Source organism: Hipposideros armiger, unplaced genomic scaffold (genome assembly GCF_001890085.2).
Source record: "Hipposideros armiger isolate ML-2016 unplaced genomic scaffold, ASM189008v1 scaffold_347, whole genome shotgun sequence".
NCBI classification, from domain to species: domain Eukaryota; kingdom Metazoa; phylum Chordata; class Mammalia; order Chiroptera; family Hipposideridae; genus Hipposideros; species Hipposideros armiger.
The window spans coordinates 612,770-632,019 of record NW_017731697.1 but is presented as its reverse complement, the minus strand read 5'-3'; the positions used below and the strand labels follow the sequence as shown (position 1 = coordinate 632,019).

Below are 19,250 nucleotides of genomic sequence, written 5' to 3'. Positions count from 1 at the left end.
TCCCAAGCCAGTTCTTAACCATTGCGCCACTCGGCCGGTCCTACCTAATTTATTTTTATAGTGAATTCCTACACTGAAGGCTGCCCAAGGTAGTATGTCCAAGATAAGGTACAGACCTGTGTCACTTCTTAAAACAGATGTAAAAATCTCGAGGCATGAAGAGTTTAATCCAATAACACAAAAGGAGAAATTCCCACCATGATGAATGAGGTTTATCCTAGGGGAACAGTGATGGTTTACTCTCAGGAAGCCTGTTCATATAATTAATCACACCCATTTGCCTAATGACCAAGTGTCATCTAATAAATACTCTTCGAAGCATTCCTGCATGTCAGGTGCTATGCTGGGCCCCTGACATGGTCCCTAACTGCTTCTAAAGTGGAGACATGGGCAAGGAAACAATTATAATGGAAGGGTTAGGGGCTCACTCATGGAGAAAGGTGGTGCAGGCAGTCCTTCCTTACGAGGTCAGGGCAAGCGACTGGGGAAGTGACATCAGCCACAGAAAGGGAGTGAAAGAGGTAAGTTCCAGCATAGGGATATTTCCAGTGCAAAGGCTAGGAGGCCAGAGAGTGTAGAATGTGTTGGAGGGATAGAGAGCAGCTGAGTCTGACTGGAGGGAGGAATGCAACGATGGGGACAGCAGAAGCTGACACTAAAGAAGCCAGAAGGAGCAGATCTCCAGGGCCCTGTATGTCCCACCAGGGGGGTTTGGTTTACTGTCAGGGGCAGTTTCAAGCAGGAACATGACATGATTTGATTTGCATTGTTTTTAAATGTTATTTGTATTTACTTATTTTTAACTTAAGTATAGGGGCTATACAATATTATGTTAGTTATATTAGTTTCAGGTAAATATAGTGATTTGACAGTTTTATACCTTACAATGTGATCACCACACTGTTTTGTAATCATCTGTCACTGTGGAAACTTGTCACACTGTCTTTGACTATATTCCCCTTCCCCTTTTCACCCATTCCCCTACCCCCTTCCTCCTGATAACCATCCCTTTGGTCTCTGTTTCAATGAGTCTGTTTTTGTTTTGTTTTAGATTCCACATATAAATGAAACTATACAGCATTTGTCTTTCTCTGTCTGACTAATTTCACTTAGCATAATATGGCAAGGATGTGGAGAAAAGGGAACCCTCGTGCACAGTTGGTGGAATTGCAAATTGATGCAACCACTATGGAAAACAGTGTGGAGATTCCTCAAAAAATTAAGAATACAACTACCATACGACCCAGCAATCCCACTTCTGGGTACTTAACTGAAGAAAATGAAAACACTAGTTCAAAAAGATATATACATTAATTAAAAAAGATATCTGCACCCCAATTTGCATTTCCAAAAAGATCCCTGGGCTCCTGTGTGCACAACTGGCAGGTGCTAGTGAGGCTTAGGAGGGGGCACCATTGAAGGGGGGACAATGGCAGGCTGTGCTGGGACCATGGACATGGGGATGGAGAAAGGAGGGTAGATGGAAGAGAACTTTAAGGGTCAAATCAGGAGGGTGTGGGCACTAAATGGATGAAGGTGGAGAGGCACTGAGTCTGTGCCTTGGGCAACCAGGGAGATGGTGATGCCGACCGTGAGATGAGAACACAGGAGGAGAAGCAGGGGGTGGGGGATGAGTTCGGTTGAGACACATTGAGTTTGAGGTACCTGGTGCCATCCCAGTGGGGAAAGCCAGCGAGAGGCTGGCATGGGGCTCTGTAGCCTGGAGAGAAGAGATGAACCTTGTTTGCAAAGCCATGGGTGGGGTGCACAGGGAAGCGCGCCAAGTCAGGGACTCTGAGAAGAGCCCTCGACGCTGAAGGCAGAGGCGGAGCACGGGGCATGAACGGCTCCATAGGGGCTGAGAGGGTATCTTTTGGTTTTTAAAAAATCTGAAAACTGGTAACAGATGGTAACATGACAACCAGAATTACTTTAAAGGTGGGAAAAGAAGCAAATGTCTCTAAAAGTGTGATGCATAGCTAATTCTTCGGCTGTTCACAGATATTTACAGAGGAAAATAGAGGAGTTCCATGGTCAAGTGAGTCTGAAAAAAAAATGCTTTCAAAACAAAGTAAAACAGGTATTTCCTGACAGCAAAATTTCTCAGAGACTTTACTATGGAAATGGACGTGGTGAATCGCCAAGAGATGGATCACTATGCTTAGTTTCTCAAACCCATTCTTCTACAGAACCCTTTTCCTTACATAATCAACACCCTACAGAACTTGCTTTGGAAAATGCAGCCCTTGAGGCAGTCACAGTAAAATTGGCAACAAGAAAGAGACACATAATTTTCTTACTGAGGTTCTGGAAATTCTAAACAATGTCAAATGACATGAAACCAATACACAGATAAAATTATAATTGTTTACTGATAATTATGTTCCTGGAAAACCCAAAGGAGTCATTTGTAAAGCTTTTAGAGTGGCATGGCCAAATATAAGATAATTTTACAAGAATCAATAATTTCTATGGAACCCACAATGCCCTGGTAATGGGGATCATAGGGAGATAAAAGTTCCCTTTACAATCATAACCAAAAATATAGACTACCTGGAATTATTCTAACAGGACAGTCACAGGACCCATAAGAAGAAAATTGCACATTGTTAATGATAGGAAAACAATAAAAGTAAATGAAGAGACATATGCTGTTCCTTACTGGAAATTGGGTACAGTAGAGATGTGGATTTTTCCTGATTAAACATTAGAAATTTGATGAAATGATTCTAAGATTCATCTAGAAACAAACAGTCAAGAATGGCTGGGAAAGGCTCGAAGGCCAAGAAAATTAAAAGGGACTTACTTCAAATATCTTTTTTTTTTAAGACTTTATTGGGGAATCAGGGAAGGGGAACAGACAAGTTGCTGTCCTTTTGTTCTTCAGGCTAGTTGTGGAGGACATTGCTTCACTGGCCCATGTTGGCACCATCATTACGTTCCTCCCAGGCGAGGCAGATCAGCCACCGCCATTGGATGGCCACCCACGGCAGCTCTTGGCAGCCCACTGTAGCCCCACTGCAGCCTACACCATCACCAGTGACCCACTGCAGCCCAGCTCCAGGTCGAGCTGTTGTTCACCATCTTAGCTGCAGAGGGCGCAGTGTCACTGGCCCTCATGTGGAATCCGAACCCGGGCCCCGCCGCTCAGAGCCAGCATCCCAAGCCAGCCCCCAACCAATGCGCCACTCAGCCGGCCATACTTCAAATATCTTGTAAAGTGAAAATAATTAAAATGATACTGTACTTACATGAGCATTAACAGATCAAATGAATAAAATATAAAGCTCTGAAAACACTCCTCATATAAATAACTTAACATGTAATAAATATAAATAGAACAGTTAAGTGTTATAAATAAATGTATAATAAATATAAATTTCATATATAGTAAATTAAATATATCATGTAAATACAGGCCAATAAAACATTCAACTATTTAAATCATACAAATAAGAAGAAAGCAGTGTTCATCAAGGGCTCCTGAAATAGAAGGAATTATAACAGAGACCTATATTTGAATACTTAAAATATCAATCTTCTGTCTAAAAACACAATTAAAAGGCAAAGCATAAGCAGGAAAAACATTGCAACATGGCAAAAATATCCTAATATATGAAGAGTTCTTATAAATAATAGGAAAAACAGAATTGGCCATGTAAATAAACAGGTAATAGGAGAAAAAATACAATGGCCAAAAAACGGGAAAATATTTAACTTTACTAATAATCAAGAAATAACACAAATGACCATTTTTAAAGCATCAACTGTGTTAAGAAGAGGGATTTACTGCTGGTTTGGGTGAATGAAGCAGTACCCTCTGAAATGATTATAAATGTGTACACATCTCTAGAAGGAAATGTGACAATATCTGTCACTGCCCTTAAAAACGTCCTTTGTGTTTTCCCATCATTCATTTCTATGATTCTATCCCAAAGCAGGTATCAGAGCTGCAGATGATGTATTAGCAGCAAGTCAGTGGTCACAGCCTCATTTCTAAGAGTAAACAAATGGAAACAACCTAAATTGTCCAACAGCAGGTTGACAGTACATCTGCGTGGTAGAATATTAGGTAGCCAGTAAGCCCCATTACAAAATATGTTGAAGGGCATTGGGAAATTATTACAGCTATGTTAAGTGTTTGTTTGTTTGTTTGTTTTAAAGTATACAAATTTACACTATGGTTTTGCATACAGATATATTTATAGAAGGAACTGGGAGGGATACATCAAATGTGAACAGTAGGTACTAGGCCATGGGTTTTTACGTTCTTCTTTGTACTTTACTGGCTTTTCTTAATTTATCATGATAAGCAATTTTCTTTTATAACCAAAACAGTGCATTTTTAACTATGAAAAAATAGTTTACATTTTTAAAAAATCATTTAAAAATGGTAGAATCCAAGTAATCCTGTTTAATTGAATGATAGCTCCTGAAGAAGGGTCTCCAATGGCATGCCACAGCACTCCATCATGTGCAGCATTTTATTCCTGATTTGAAAGAGGACATAAAAGGAATTCATGCTTTCTCTTGGCACCTTCCCTCAGTGGTGGGCTGGGGTGGATGGGGAGGGGTCTGTGTTCTTCCCTGAGTGCACTGTCTTACCTTTCCTGTGGCTGGTCTGGGGACTCTGCCACCTGCGTGCCTGGAGAACCTCTGAGCTAGCCAATCGGCCAGCGTGAGGCCACATCACCCAGGTGTGCAAGCACCTCCCTCAAGGCCATGGCCTTTCTGGCCCCTGCCCCTCATGTACCCTCCTCATGAGGAGGGGTTCTGCTTTCCCCAGGCCATGTTGGTACTCCACCAAGTTACCTATAGGCAGAGTGAGGAGTAAGGGGAGCGGGCATGGACCTTTTGTCAGGCTGCTGCCTGCTCTCCCTTGGGACAGTATGAGGATGTGCACAGGCCATGGGGCTGCCTGGAACCCACAGCCAGCAAGGCGGGCAACTGAAGCTCACATGGGTACTGGGGAAGCTGCAGAGAGCCCAGGACCAGTAAGGTGAGAACTGAGGGCACAGGGGGACCGACGCTTCCCCCACCCTCTGCCTTCCCACTGGGAAGGGGTTGGGAATCCAAGATGGTGAGGAGACTAGAAGGGAAAGCCAAGCTGGATGCATGCTTCCAGAGCTAAATCCAGACAGTGCCCATTGTACCCCAGCCAACGGGCTCAGCAGACTGGCCTCAGACCTCTGCAGAGGTCATCACAGGAGTCAGAATAGAGGACATACCAAGATGTGGGGGATTGCCATCTCTAGTCTCATAGGAACAACATGTTGGCCGCCCCTCTGCAGGTCCTGGGGACCCAGCTGGGCTGACCCGTCTCCTGTAGCAAAGCTCACTCCATGCTCTGCTTACCTTCTCCTGACCCGTCTGTCTCTGGAATCCCACGGCCCGTATCAGACCCCTTGAGGCAGTGGTGGGTCCCTGGGAGAGGCTGGTACCCATCGGGGCCTCTTTGTCCCAGGGGATTCCAGAATGTTACAGGGCCAGACTGACGCTCTTTGCACAGTTGCTGGATTGTGAAGGGGAAGTGAAGTCCAGGGCTAGAGTCTTGATTTCCTTAAGGAGGGCAGGCTGCAGCAGTGCAGGCAGGAGACAATAGAGTTAGGAGGTAGCTCGGCGAGGGGGGACCAGGTGGAGGCCCCACCTGATTGGCCAGTGTCGCTGGGAGCAGTGTCAAGGCGTTGACTTAAAGGGCACTATTGTGGGCAGCAGGGCTCCGGAGCAATGTCTGTGAGAAAGGAGAGGCCGTCCCACTGACAGGGAGCCATCAGACAACACAGGAAAGTGACAGTCTACGGAGAGCAGCTGTGAGAGCTGAGGCCCGAGCCGGACACATGGAGCACCTCAATGCCGAATGTCCATCACTGACCAATACTTCTGCAAAATACACTTAAAAGGAATTATTAGAAAAGGGAAATGTGACAAAAATCAAGACATGCAAAAATACCAGCCTTGACTTTTTATTATTAAATTCCATAGGCATAAAATCACTCCATCCAGTTGCTATAAACATTTCTCATTTCTGTACTTACTTGGTTGTGGACGGTACCAGATTGTGTCCACCGGCCACAGATTCCACTTTGCACAGCCTCCAGGTGAGGCCTTGTTTTCAGGTCTCTGAGGGACGTACAGGGTCATGGGAAGCAGGAAGATATGTGTCCAGATCGATCCTGGGACCTGCCTGCTATCCAAGACTGGAGCACAAGCTCTCTGTGAAGTCACAGTAAGCAAGCTCATTTCAGAGTGGTGAGGGGTGTGGGGGGTGCCTTGGATGGAGTGGCCAGGCAGGGGACGGCCCCGCCGGGACCTGAGGGGCCAGAGGCACAGCAATGGTAATCTGGGGACAGCCTGGCTCACAGTAAGGATGAATTCTCATGAGCTGCTCTTCAAGGAAGTACATGTTTCCTGTCAAGAGTGAAGCCCCCAGGCTGGCCGAGTGGTGCGTTGGTTAAGAGCCCCCATCCCTGGAAGGATTTAAGCCTGGCAAAATGGAGGTGACTGCAGCCAGGATCCCTGTGAGGAGATGGGGTCTTCACTGCATCCTCCCAAGGTCCCAGAGGATTCTGGGGGGGCTGTGAGGCCGACACCCAGACTTGGGGCAGAAGGTGGCCCAGGCGTTCAGATCCTGTTAGCCATTCCAAATTGTGACAGAAATAAACCAGCTCTCCACGCCTGTCCCAGCCCAGGCTCCAGCAGGGATAAAATTGGTAGCACTTGTGTGAGTGACATGTTGTTTGTCTTCCAGCTTATGAGAAACCTCCGAGTTATCTCAAGTTTTTCCTAAAACAATATTTTTCTCCATCTCTTAAAAAGAAAAAAACAGAAGAAAAGGGATTATCTTATTTTATACAATATGCCATCAGCCAGAGAGCGGAACATCACAGCACTTGAGGGTTGCATAGCAACTGGCTTTTCGATTGATTTTTTGAGAAGGCACCAAAGCTACTGAACTGTTCTCACTCTAAATATTTTCTAGGATGATGAAAATCAGAACAAATGGAAACCAGAGACTTGGGGACAATCTGAGAAGAACAACAGGTATCTTGTCATGAAAGACCAGGTCAAGACAAAGCGTGGGACACTCGCAGGGTTTTTTCAGCAATGGAGGGGAAGGGTCTGAGACATTCTGAGTCTCTTAGTGGAAGGCAAGAGAAGAGAGTGCTGGGGATGAGGGCTCAGCACACCAAGAACCATGGCTCAGTGTCCAAGGGCTCAGTGCCACCATCCTCTTACTCTGCGTCCTGGGCCGTCACCTGCCAGCTCTAGACCTCAGCTTCTCTACTTGTGTGAGGGGCATCATAGGGGCTTCATAGCACCCCAGAGACAGCCCCCCCCCGGTCTCCCCAGAGCCTGGGTTCCAACCCCCAACCCGATGGGAGCCAAGCATGGTGGCCAGCCCCCGGCCATCCTGGCCCCTGCCAAGCTGCACCTGCTAGGATCCACAGAAGGATAAGGAAGTGCTGGGCTGGAGCCTGCCCTGGAGGCCTGCTGTTCAGGGCCGTGCTGTGACGTCTGTGCTGGTTGCTTGGCTTTCTCTCGGAATATCTTCCCAGCCTCGGGAGGATGTCTAGAACTTGCCCTAATGACATGGAGTCCAGACAGAGAATAAGGAGCTCACCATCTGGCCTCACTTGTTTTGGGGTTCCAAGAGTCCTATCATAAAGGGACTGGAGCTCCTCATAGGCCAGAGCTTCGGGGAGAAGGCCCCCAGCCTCGGGGGAGCCCATGCTGCCCCTGCCCAGGGAACACCATGTGAATGCTGGCCATGTTAATCCTTCAGTGAGTTATTTACTATCACTGAGCGTTAGTGTCCCCAGTAAGATGAGCACATACTAGCAATGACAGCAGTAACGAGGGCATTCACGTGAGTTATCCCTCTGTAGTGCCCCCCTGGGGTCAGGTCGTGTCTGTCACCCCATAGGTGACTTCACTCACTTCCCCATCACAGCAACTCTGTGGGGCAGTCACATCATCACCCCCACCTGACTGTGAGGATGCAGGCTCTGAGACCAGCAGCCTGACAAAGTCACCTAGTCGTGAGCCACTTTGCTCTTAAAAGAAGGGCTGACGCTGTTACCCTAATGGCTGGGAGCGCGAGCCCCGGGGTCCCTATGCCAGTGGACCCCACGAAGGGCAGTTTTGCTACCCCCCAGGGGGATGTTAGTGGCATCAAGCAGGTAGAGGCTGAGATGCTGCTTTACACCCGATAGTGCACAGGACAGTCCCCACAACAGAGAAGTACGTGTCCCCAAATACTTCAGCAGCGCAGGGATAGAGAAGTGCGCCCTGCCTTTTTGCAGGCCTGGACTCTGCATGCATGCTGTCCTGTTTCCTGCGTGTTTGGGATGGCAGTTGGAGGCAGGACCACGCAGGGGCCAGGGCCGTTGAGAAGGCTTCCGTGGACTAAAACCAAACCCTCTGGGACATGAGTCCTCAGAGCTTCTGATAACCCCTTTGGGTGCATCGGCCCCCAGGGACTGGAGTCATATCTCCATCTTTATCATCACTGTCACGACAGTGACAGGACAAGGAACATTTGTAGGTGTAGACCATTACAGTCAGAAACCCCTTGCTCCTGGCTCTGCACTGTGGTTGTGCCCATTTTGCAGATGGGGACCTAGGGACATTGAGTCAACTTGTAAGAACACAGAGACGATGATGGATGAGCAAGTCTCTGATCCGACAGCTCTCGTGCTGCCCAGGTGAACCCCACCTGTCACCAGTCAGTGCCCTGGCAAGCTGCTGGACCGAGTTGGGGTCCATGGGACTCCGCGGGCAGAGCCATGGCTTGGCGCAGTTGAGAGAGACCAGCCTCCAGGCTGCAGGTCCGTTTTCCTCCAGTCTCCGGGACTAAAGGAAGGAAGAACATAAATAATTCAGCTCATTCCAGAGTAAACAATGGAAATGTCAGAGAGCGGTGATGGCAATAGAACTTCTGGGACAGGTCTTAATTGACTTATTCAGGGTGGGACCCCCAGGCTATCTCCAGCCACTGAAGCCCACCCCCGCCCATCACATGGTGCCTGCGGGGCTCAGAGATGCCGCCCAGGCACCGCCGTTCTTGAGCAGCAGCGCCACCTGGCGGCCGTCTCGGTGTCGTCCAGCCTTTCTCGTCCTTCCACGTAGGGAGGTGTGTCGTCTCCATCTTTTTCTAGCGGTGGGACTTGGGGCAAGTTTTTTCAGTTGTCTGAGACGCGTCCAGAAAACGGAATAATGATAGCATCTATATATTAGGACAGTTGTACAGTTTAAATTAGATGATACATGTAAACCCGGAGCCCGGTGATCTGCTCAGACACTGGACCCCACGGCGGCCACCGAGTCCAGGGTGTGCACATGCCCATCCATAGCAGTTCCCTCTGGACAGGTGGGCCCAGCTCCCTCTGGGGGAGAACCAGTGGTCTGTGAGGTCCAAGGTGGGGTGGTTCTGCAACCACCCACTTGTCCGGCTCACGCATGATCACCACTCCATCACAGGTGAAAACAGGCAGAGTCTTACAAAGAAGCTTTCTTATCTAAGCCTTTGTAGAAATGAGCTGGCAGCCAGGAAGCCGGCCCTCAGGCTGGGAGGACTGCAGATGCCACAGGGAACTGGGTGTGAGAATCTTCCTTAGTTGATAACAGGAAGCTCTCTCAGCCTCTCTGTCACTTCTGAAGGAGAAATAGGTAAATCGCCTCTTCTGGCTGGGAGGAGAGCCATAGCTTACACGCTGTGGTACATGGTAAGGGCACAGAATGGCAGGGCCTTGGGTGCCTCGGAGAGGGGGGCCCATCTGAAGCAGGAGGAGAGGAGGTCGGCTGTGGGCAGGTCTAGTGGCAGGTCCCACCAAAGCCCGAGTGACCCACATGGTTTAGACCTCCCTGCTGGGATCCCTCCTGCCACCCCAATGTCTCTGCCTGGACATCTCTGTCTGTAAGGAGCCTTCAAGGCACACGGGAAGGCTAGGGGTAGCTTTCAGGAAGTAGGACAAGCAGGTCAAAAAAAGGTTGAGCCTGGGGTGCAGGAAGCAGGAGGTTGTGGGTGTTTTTCAGGGGGCTGCCACCAGGCTAGGCAAACCTGCTCTATCCAGTTTTCTGTCCTTTTGAACCTCTGTTCCACTCGCTTAACTTGGGTCCCAGGCCAGCCTTGGGCAGGGGCAGGCAGAGCAACTGGACTGACCATCCATGGGCTCTACCCTAAGAAGTAAGAGCTCCCCAAAACAAAACTGCTCAGCTCTTCCTCAGCGAGCAAGCTGGGCTCCAAACGACCGTCCCTCAACTGTCCCTGGGCGCTGCAAACACCACATTTTTCCTTCGAGTTTTCAGCTCTCTCCCCATGCCTCCTGCACAGGCCCTGTTGCCAGAAACCTCCCTCCAAGCCCATCCACCAGCCTCAACACCTCTCTTTCTCATCTTCCACCCAGGGTTCTGAATCTGCTGATATTGCACCAGGCACACCCCCATCCATCTCAGTGGCCACTGTCTCCCTTCTCACTGACCCAGAAGCCTCTTTCTGAAATGCACTTGGGCCCTGTACCTGCCATTGGGTCACAAGGTCGATGTCAGGTTGCAGACTGGCCCACACCCCCCACACCCTCCTGAATGTTCCAGACCCAGCAAGGATGAGGCCCTGGTTTCCTTGTGCTCCTCTGAGATTGGCCAGAACTTTCAGAAAGTTGTACATAAGAAGTATAAGCAACTCCCACATCTTGAATGCCCAATGCTGACACCCTCCTCCTCAACCTCTCGGGGTGTCCCCTGTCCAGCCGTACAGGCTTCCATGGCCCAGTGCTTGGCCACTAATTTCTGAGATCTTTCTCCCCAGGGCCACCATGCTCAATGCAGCCCCTCCTAGGCCCTTCTCTCTACTCCTCCCCTCAGGGAGTCTCCTCAGAACCCAAAAGCCAGGAGGGAGTCCCAGACGCTTCTGCTCTGGACCCTGCACCACAAACCTCTGTGGGGCTGGAGAACATAAGTGGCAGGCTGCCTTCTTGGAATGAGTGAAGGAAAGACAAGGCCAGAGCAAAACACAAATCAATATTGCAATAAATTATCCTGCCACAGCAGCGAGATCACTTCGGCTGCTGAGAGGGGCTGGGAACCTGGGCTGAACCTGGGGAGCAGCATCTGGAAGGGAGGAGGCGCTGGCCCATTCTGGAAGGATGCAAGGAGGGTCTATCCTCCTGAGGACCTTTATTCCAGGGCTCTCAGCTTGGTAGCGTGGAGTGTCACGTCCAGCGTGGCAAGGGCAAACAGGTTTCTCTTAAGGGGCGATGCAGATTGAAGAAGAGCAAGAGACAAAAGTAAGATTAACAGCGAGACCAAGGGACTCAGCCAGAGAAGACTGAGTGAGCCCCGAATCGGGTCAGCGCATGGCTTTTATTGAGAAATTTGAAAAGAAGTGAAACTGTTTCATTGCTGTCAATCAATTTGTGACTTATGTGTGCCTTAAGACCTTTTCCATTAGCATTCCCTTTGTGTTCCAACACATCCTGTGCCTTCACACTTCCTCCACATAGCCCCAAGACACTGTTACTGTGCCCCCCCAGGGGAGATAACTATTATCATTCCAATAGGTCCCAGTCACCTGAGACACTCCCCGAGAGAGCTTTACAGATATCATTCCATCCGGCCTCAGTTTTCCGAGACACTCTCTCGACTAATGGGTCAGAGGCTAATGTAGGGGGGTGGTAACGGAATTGGCTATAATGCAACAGTGGAGGATGTGTTTTGTTTTGTGCACATAACTTACTTTAATTTGAGCCAACATTTACGATGAAGTAGGCTTTTTTGTATAATTTAGCTTTAAAAATTGGCCTGTGAAATCCAGTCTAGCCTCTGTTCTTGCGTGCCAGCAGTAGGAGGTGCTGTCATTGTCCCTTCAGCTGTGCATGGGCTCCTGGGTTTGCTACAGTCCTCACCACTCCCGATTGCCCCCCACTTTCTTGATCATAACAGGACGTACTGCTCTGGATCCTCACCCCTTGTAAACTGGCAAAATCAAAGGAAGACATTTTTTTTACAATCAACCTGCCCCATGGATTTACACCACCTGCTTTGGCCCTGTTGGCATTTGGGTTTGCAACATCCTCCCAGCACTTCCCACGAGCCCACCCACTGAGTGCTCAGGCCTCTCTCTCTGTCCCCAGCCTGCTCCTTCTCCCCGTGTCAGCCTGGCTCCTCTTGCCTTGGGCTCTGTCCCTCACTCATGCCCCTGACACGGGTGTCTTTTTGGTTGGACTCTTGACTTCTCTTCAAAGACATGGCCACAGCTCTTCTCCTACTGGTGTGGGATGTACCAGCTGGACCCTGGAGGCCAGCCACCGACTTTTGTCTGCCACCTAATGCCCTTGACTGGGCTTCCCATGGTCCCTAGAAGAGTAAATGCAGGAAGTTCGGGACTCTATCAGCTGCAAGTGACAATAACACAACTCAAGTCAACTTTCATAAGGAAGAATTTCCTGACACACATAAATGAGACACACATCGGCAGCAGGCATACGCTCCATGGCGGAGCAAATACTCATATTCACTCCCCTCTAGTGTGGGTTGGACCCAGATTCAGTTACAAACAGACTGTAGCTTCCGTCTTGGATGTGTGCTCTCTTTTGTCTCCCGGATCATTTGTCCTGGGAAAGCAAGCTGCTGTGTGGAAAGTCCCAAGTGGTGTGACAGGGAACCGTCAGTCCAGCAGCCCATGAAGAACTGAATCCTGCTCGCAGCCGCCTGAGTGTGTGTGGCCGCTGGGCCCTCCCTGGGGAGCCTGCGGATGAGACCACAGCCTCTGTCTTCAGCTGGCCTGAAATCTTATGACAGGCCTTGAGCCAGAGGTACCGATCTCAGTGGCTTTCAGATTCTTGGCCCAGAGATACCACAAGATAATAAACATTTGGGGTGTTTTTAGACTGTGAAGTTTTGGAATAACTTGTTATGTAGTGGTGGATAGCAAACAGGCCTGTTGGTAGGCTGGCCTCAGGCCTGGGGAACCAGGCGGTTGTGTAAGAACATGAGAGTCAGCTTCTCTCCAGCTCAAGGGACTCTGCTCTGTTCTGTGCTGACTTCTCCTCGGGTGGGTCTCCTCCCATGGTGAGAGGTGGGCAGCAGCTCCAGGCTCACAGTCTCACACCTTTCCAACTCCTTGGCTCACTCTGGGTGTCGTTCCCTGAACCATCGTGGTACCAGGAAGATGCAGAGCTGGGATTGCCAGACTTGAGCCCTCTCACCCCTGACCTGCAATCAGACCCAGATTAACAGAGGGAATGTTTAACAAAGGGGGACTGGACTATCAGAAGAGCAAAGGCAGAAGTAACCATAGCCCACCAGGGCACTGGAGGGGACCAGACTACAATTGTCCAAACACATGGAACTTAGAACCCTGAGAGCAGGCGAGGCCACCATGGAGCATATTCTGACGTTTGGGCTGGGGAACACTGCCCCATTTTCTGGAGGAGGTCTGTGGACCAGGGGGAGTGGCCCTCCAGGGGGGGGCTCTGTGGCCAGCCAAGTGAAGTGGTCATCAGCGGTCTTTGTAATGAGCCTCTGATTTGGACTTGAGCTGGCAATCTTAAGTTCGGTGGGGTACAGCCACAAGGCCCCAAACTCTAACACCAAATCCAACCCACCCATGAGAGTCCCTTCCTTCTCATTCCACCTAAAGTTCTTTCCCTAGAAAACAGATCCTTTCACTTAGTCCCTCCTTTAAGGCTGTGACCGCTCAAGGTTTTCTGGAGGTAGCTACCACCTGGTCAGGACTGGAGCTGACCTGCAGAGGTCTAGTTTGGATGTGATACAGGTGTCGTTTCCTTCCTCAGCCCCTCCCATATCAGCAAGGGTGGGTGAGGTTGTGCTGCAGAAACAAGCATGCTCCCTGTCCCAGCAGCTCACAATGAAGATTTATTTCCTGCTCAGGCTATATGTTTAGTGTGAGCTGGCAGAGGACTAGTTTCATTGTCACTCAGGGCCTGGGTGACAGAGCAGCCACCACCTTAACATTGCTGGTTCACATGCCAGAGGGAGAGATTTATGGAGGGTATCATGGGGGCAAATAAATGCTCTGACCAGGAAGAGATACACATCACTTTGATTCACAGCTTTTGGCCAGAGCTAGTCACATGATCCCTTCAGTCACCAGGGGGGCAGGAAGAGCTCCTCCCCTCCCCTCTAGCTTTCTCTGGGCTGTCCACCTCTGTGCCAATGTCCAACAGGTCCTGGTCACCAGCCCTCTCACTCTGGACTATGACTTACTTCATTAGGACGTACTGTATCTTTTTATAGCAATTAATCTCACCCCCCAGGAGCAATTAGCTCTGTGCTTGGGACTTGGGAACTGGTCTGCCATTGTGCGGGTCATTTACTTGGATAACACACGAGACTCCTGGCAATGGGCAGACCCCCCAGCCTTGAATTGTTCTTTCTCTTTGTGGAACACCCTGGCTTCCTAGCAATACCCCACATCTGCTCTTGCTGCTTATCCACACGAGGGGAGATGTGTGGCTATGCTCGATGGATATATTTATGAGAGAAAAACAACAGAACGCCTTCGCGCATCTACCAAGGAATGCCTATCTCTACTTTATGGACAGATGTACCTTTAAAGAGAAAAAGATCGTGCCCAGGACTCTTTGCTTGGAGGGAACCACTTTGATGATGGGAGTATGTGGTGAAAGCAGAAACTAAAATGCCTCGTGTGAGGCTTGGGAGAGAAAGGGACGCATACCACTTGAAGGAGATTTCCTTTTGAGGTGCTATGGTGCATGTTTTATTTGGGGAGACAGTTTAGGGCAAGGGACTGAATATAGATTTTGGTTTCAGGCTTCCCGGTTTCAGATCTCAACTCCACTTTCTAGCTGCGTGACCTAGGGGAAGTTACTTGACTTCCCCCAGCCTCAGTTTCCCTCCTCTCAGGGTGGCTGTGTTGCCTGAATGGCAATGACACAGTGAAGAGCGTGGCCAGCCTTGGCTAACAAGTGTGTGTCATAATAAAGAATGGTGTGTGACTGCTCCTCTCCATGGCTCCTGAGGGAATCAGCTCTATGCCCTGTTGTTCATGCGGCTCCTTTACTGGAGTTTTCCCCTCTATTGTGTTGTTTTCTGTAAATGTCTTCAAACAGGGTGAAATACAGTGTTCTGTCCGCTTCTCTGGGCTCGCACGCCACATTGGGGTTTATTTCTCCCCTGCCCTGGACCCTGACCAAACTGCGAGCTCTTTGGGTGAGGCCCACATGGCCTTTGCCTCCTGTCCAGGGCCTGCACAGAACGGGTGCCTCGTAGAATGCAGGGAGCCCTGGAAATGGCATAGGCTAAATGGGCTACTTGAGGCCTTAGATGAGCTCAGAACTTTGCTTCCACATCTCACTTGAAAACTGTGCAGTGACTTTACGTGGAAACTCACCCAGGTGTGTGTGACCAGGGAGCCAAGAATGGAGGCAAGTGGGAGACGGGTCCTGAGAGGGACTTCGTGCCACCTAGGTCCCCAGTGGATGGGGTCTGTCAACACTGCAGACTGCTGAGCCCCCAGCTGGTCAATGGACTCTAACCCCTCTTCCACCTCTCCTGCAGTCCATGAGCCTTATCGAGATTGGGAACCCCTCTCAGAGCCTGGAGAACGTCTGCCGCTGGGCCTACCTCCAGCAGAAGCCAGACACAAGCCATGATGAATACCACGATCATGCCATCTTCCTCACACGGCAGGACTTTGGGCCCTCGGGCATGCAAGGTGAGCCTCGCCCCTGCAGGGGCTCAGAGAGGAGGAGGGCTGGGCATGAGCCACCAGCTCTGTAAGGGTCCTGGAAGCCATGGCCCCAGTCAGGGAAGGGTGTCAGAGCAGGGGGTCTGTGGCTGCCTTGGCTGGGTAAGAGCATGGGTCAGCACTAGTGACCCTGGGCTCTCAAAAACCACCAGGACCTCTGCCATTCCCCCCAGGAAACCACATCTGCCAGGGAAACAATGGAGATCAGAAAAACAGGTGGTGAAATGGGCAGGGTCTGAGGCTGGCAGTCCAGAGGCTAGATAGGACCTGAGGTTGGGTTTCAGAGTTGTTTGCTCCCCCCACTTTTTAAAAAATAAATTTTCATGAGTTTTCAACCATTGAAAGTTCATTTTACTTAAAAATTCAAACTATGTAAAACTGACAGATCTAAAAGAAGAAATTGACAAGCCTAATATAGTTGAAGATTTTAATGTATTTTTCTTAGTAATGAAAAGAACAACAGATAATAAAATCAGTAAGAAAATTTGAATTAAGCAACTGGACCTAAATGATATATATAGGATACTACACCAAACAACTTGAGAATACCCAGTCTTTACAAATACACAGGTACTTGTGTAAGCCATAGGGATATTTAAATAAAGTGTAAAAGATCAAAATCACACAGAATGTGTTCCCTGACCATACTAGAAAAGAAAGATAACTTGAATAATTATGAATATCTGGAAATTAAACAATATACTTATAAATAATCCATGGTTCAAAGAAGAAACAATGGTAGAAATTAGAATATATTTTCAAACTGAATGATAGTGACAATATCACATATCAAAACTTGTGGATTTAGCTAACACAATGAACAAATTGGTATTTATAGTCTTAAGAGCATTTATTAGAAAAAAAAAGTCTGAAAACTCAATCATAGAAACATCTATATCAAGAAATTTGAAATCAACAAAAACAGAAGGAAAGAAATTATGAAGGTAAGAGTTAAATGACAAACAATAGTGCAGTAGAGAAAATAAATAAACCAAAATTTGCTTCTTTGAAAAACATGGATTAAAATGGAAAAGCCCCTAGCAATACTAATTTTTTAAAAGCAAGAAAGAAAATACAAATTGACTAAAATCACAAATGTAAAAGAGACATCGTTACAAATTTTATTTTAAAAAAGATAAGATAATGAGAAGGTATTTTGAAAAGCTTTGTGTCAATAAATTTGTCAGTTTAGATGAAAGGTACAAATTCCTTGACAAAACAAAATCCGAGAAAAAATAGAAACTCTGAATAATCTTGTATCAATTACAGATATTGAATTTGTAATTAAAAGCCTTCTTTCAAAGTAAACTCCTGGACTTGACAGCTTTACCCAGGAATTCTTCCTAATTTCTGAGGAAGAATAATATCAATCATATGCAAATTCCTGCAGAATGAGAAAAGAAGGAACATTTTTCCAACTAATTTTATGAGGCCTACCAACATTGAAACAAAATCTAAGGACATTTTAAGAACAAAATTATAGGCCATCAGAGAGAGCTCACGTATACAGACACAAAATTTCCAACAAAATATTAGCAAATCAAATCCAGTGCTGTATTAACAAAAAAGTGCTATATCACAATAAATTTCAATTTATTCTAAAATTGCAAGGTTGGTTTAACATTTGAAAATCAACCATTGTAATTCACCACATTAACAGAATAAAGAAAAAAAACTTATATGATCATCTCAATTGATCCCAAAAAAAGTATTTGACAAAAATCTATTTTATGATCAGGACTAGAAAAACTTTCTTAATGTGGTAATGGATATTTCCCAAAAAAAAAACAACTATAACCAACACCATATGTAATGGTGAAATGTTGAAAGCATTTCCTCTAGGCTGAGAATGGGTTCAGTATGCCTGCTATCACCACTTCTCTTCAACATTGTACTGGAGGTCCCAGCCAGTGAAATAGGACAAGAAAAAAATAAAAATATACGAATCAGAAAGGAAAACTCAAACTCTCATTTGAAGATGATAGACTTGTGTAGACAGAAAATCCAAAAGAATCTACAAATAAATCATTAAAATTGTTAAGTAATTTTCTGGCTATCATATCAATATACAAATAGATTTTTGTATTCTAACAATAAGCAAATTAAAATTTAAAAATTAGTACCACTTACAATAGAATAAAAAGCAACAAATACATAAGTCTAACAAAATATGTCCAAGACCTAGATGAGAAAATTGTAAGCCATGTTTACAGAAATCATAAAAGATTAAGTCACTGATGGGGTATGCCATGTTTATGGATGAAGAGACTCACTACAATACAGATACCAGTTTTCTCCAAACTCCAGTTCAAGTGCAGCTCTGGCAGAATGTTTTGAGGCTATTGACAAGTTGATTCTAATGTTTATATAGAAATGCAATGGGCCAAGAATAGCCAAGAACAATTGAAGATGATTGAAGTATTCAATACTTATAAGAATACAGTAGTGAAAGAGTATAAGATTGATGCAAGAGTTGACAAATGTACCATTAGAACAGAAGAGAGCCCAGAACTGAACTTATGCATGAACACTTGATTTATGGCAGTGGTGGTACTGTAGAAGGCAATGATCATCTTTTAACAAATGGTGTTTCATCAAATGAATATCCAAACTGGGGAAAAATGAAGGCTGACACTACTATTTTGTATACAAACATCATATTTGTGGGTATTTTAGGTTTTAACTTAGTGGTTTTTAGATCTACGTATGAAAGGAAATACTATTTATAGAAATAATATAGAATATCTCCCTATTTTTGGAGTAAGAGAAGATTTCTCAAAACAAAAGATAAAAAGCACTAACCACAATGGCAAATAGTCCCACATTAACATTAAAAACTATTATTTATTAAAGGCATCATTAATTCATTAGGGGAAAATATTCATAATACATATACAGTATCTAATAAAGAACTTATATCTGAAATATATGAACTCTGACAAATTAATAATAATAATGATAATAATAATCTAACAACCCAGTGGAACCGTGGGCAAGAGACTCTACCAGGCTTTGAACAAAACATGGATGATCCATAAATACCTGAAATGATGCTCAAGCTCAGTAGACATTAGGGAAATGCAATCAAAACCACAATCAGAAACTGGGACACACCTAATAGAATGGCTAAAATAAACAAGACAACATCCTGCACCTTGTTGAGGATGAGGATATGCAATTTTTGTACTCCTCTCAGTAGGAATAGACATCCGTGCGACTGCTTTAGAAAACTGTTTGACAGTATTTATCAAAGCTGAACAAAAACCCACTCAGCAACTGCACTCCTAGATGCGCACCCACCAGAAGTGCAGGCACATGTCACCCAAAGACTGTGCAGCATCACTTCTAATAACTCTTCAATGCGAAATAACTTAAATCCCTCAGCAGGAGAGTAGATGAAGAAATTGTGACATAGCCACACACCACACCATGGATGAATGTCACACATTGAATGTTGAGTGAAAAGCCAGACAGAGAAGAGTATTGCTTAGGGTTCCATTTATTTCTTTTTTTTTTTTTT

The 19,250-nt window shown here is 46.7% G+C and overlaps 1 protein-coding gene across 1 annotated transcript in view; it reads left to right on the top strand.

Annotated features, from left to right (window-relative positions):
* The window catches only part of ADAMTS2 (ADAM metallopeptidase with thrombospondin type 1 motif 2), a 239,037-nt gene that overhangs the window by 169,526 nt on the left and 50,261 nt on the right, over positions 1–19,250 (top strand). The window contains exon 6 of the mRNA XM_019661378.1: positions 15,541–15,697. Within this exon, the coding sequence (XP_019516923.1) occupies positions 15,541–15,697 (157 nt within the window). The remainder of the gene's footprint in view (positions 1–15,540; positions 15,698–19,250) is intronic.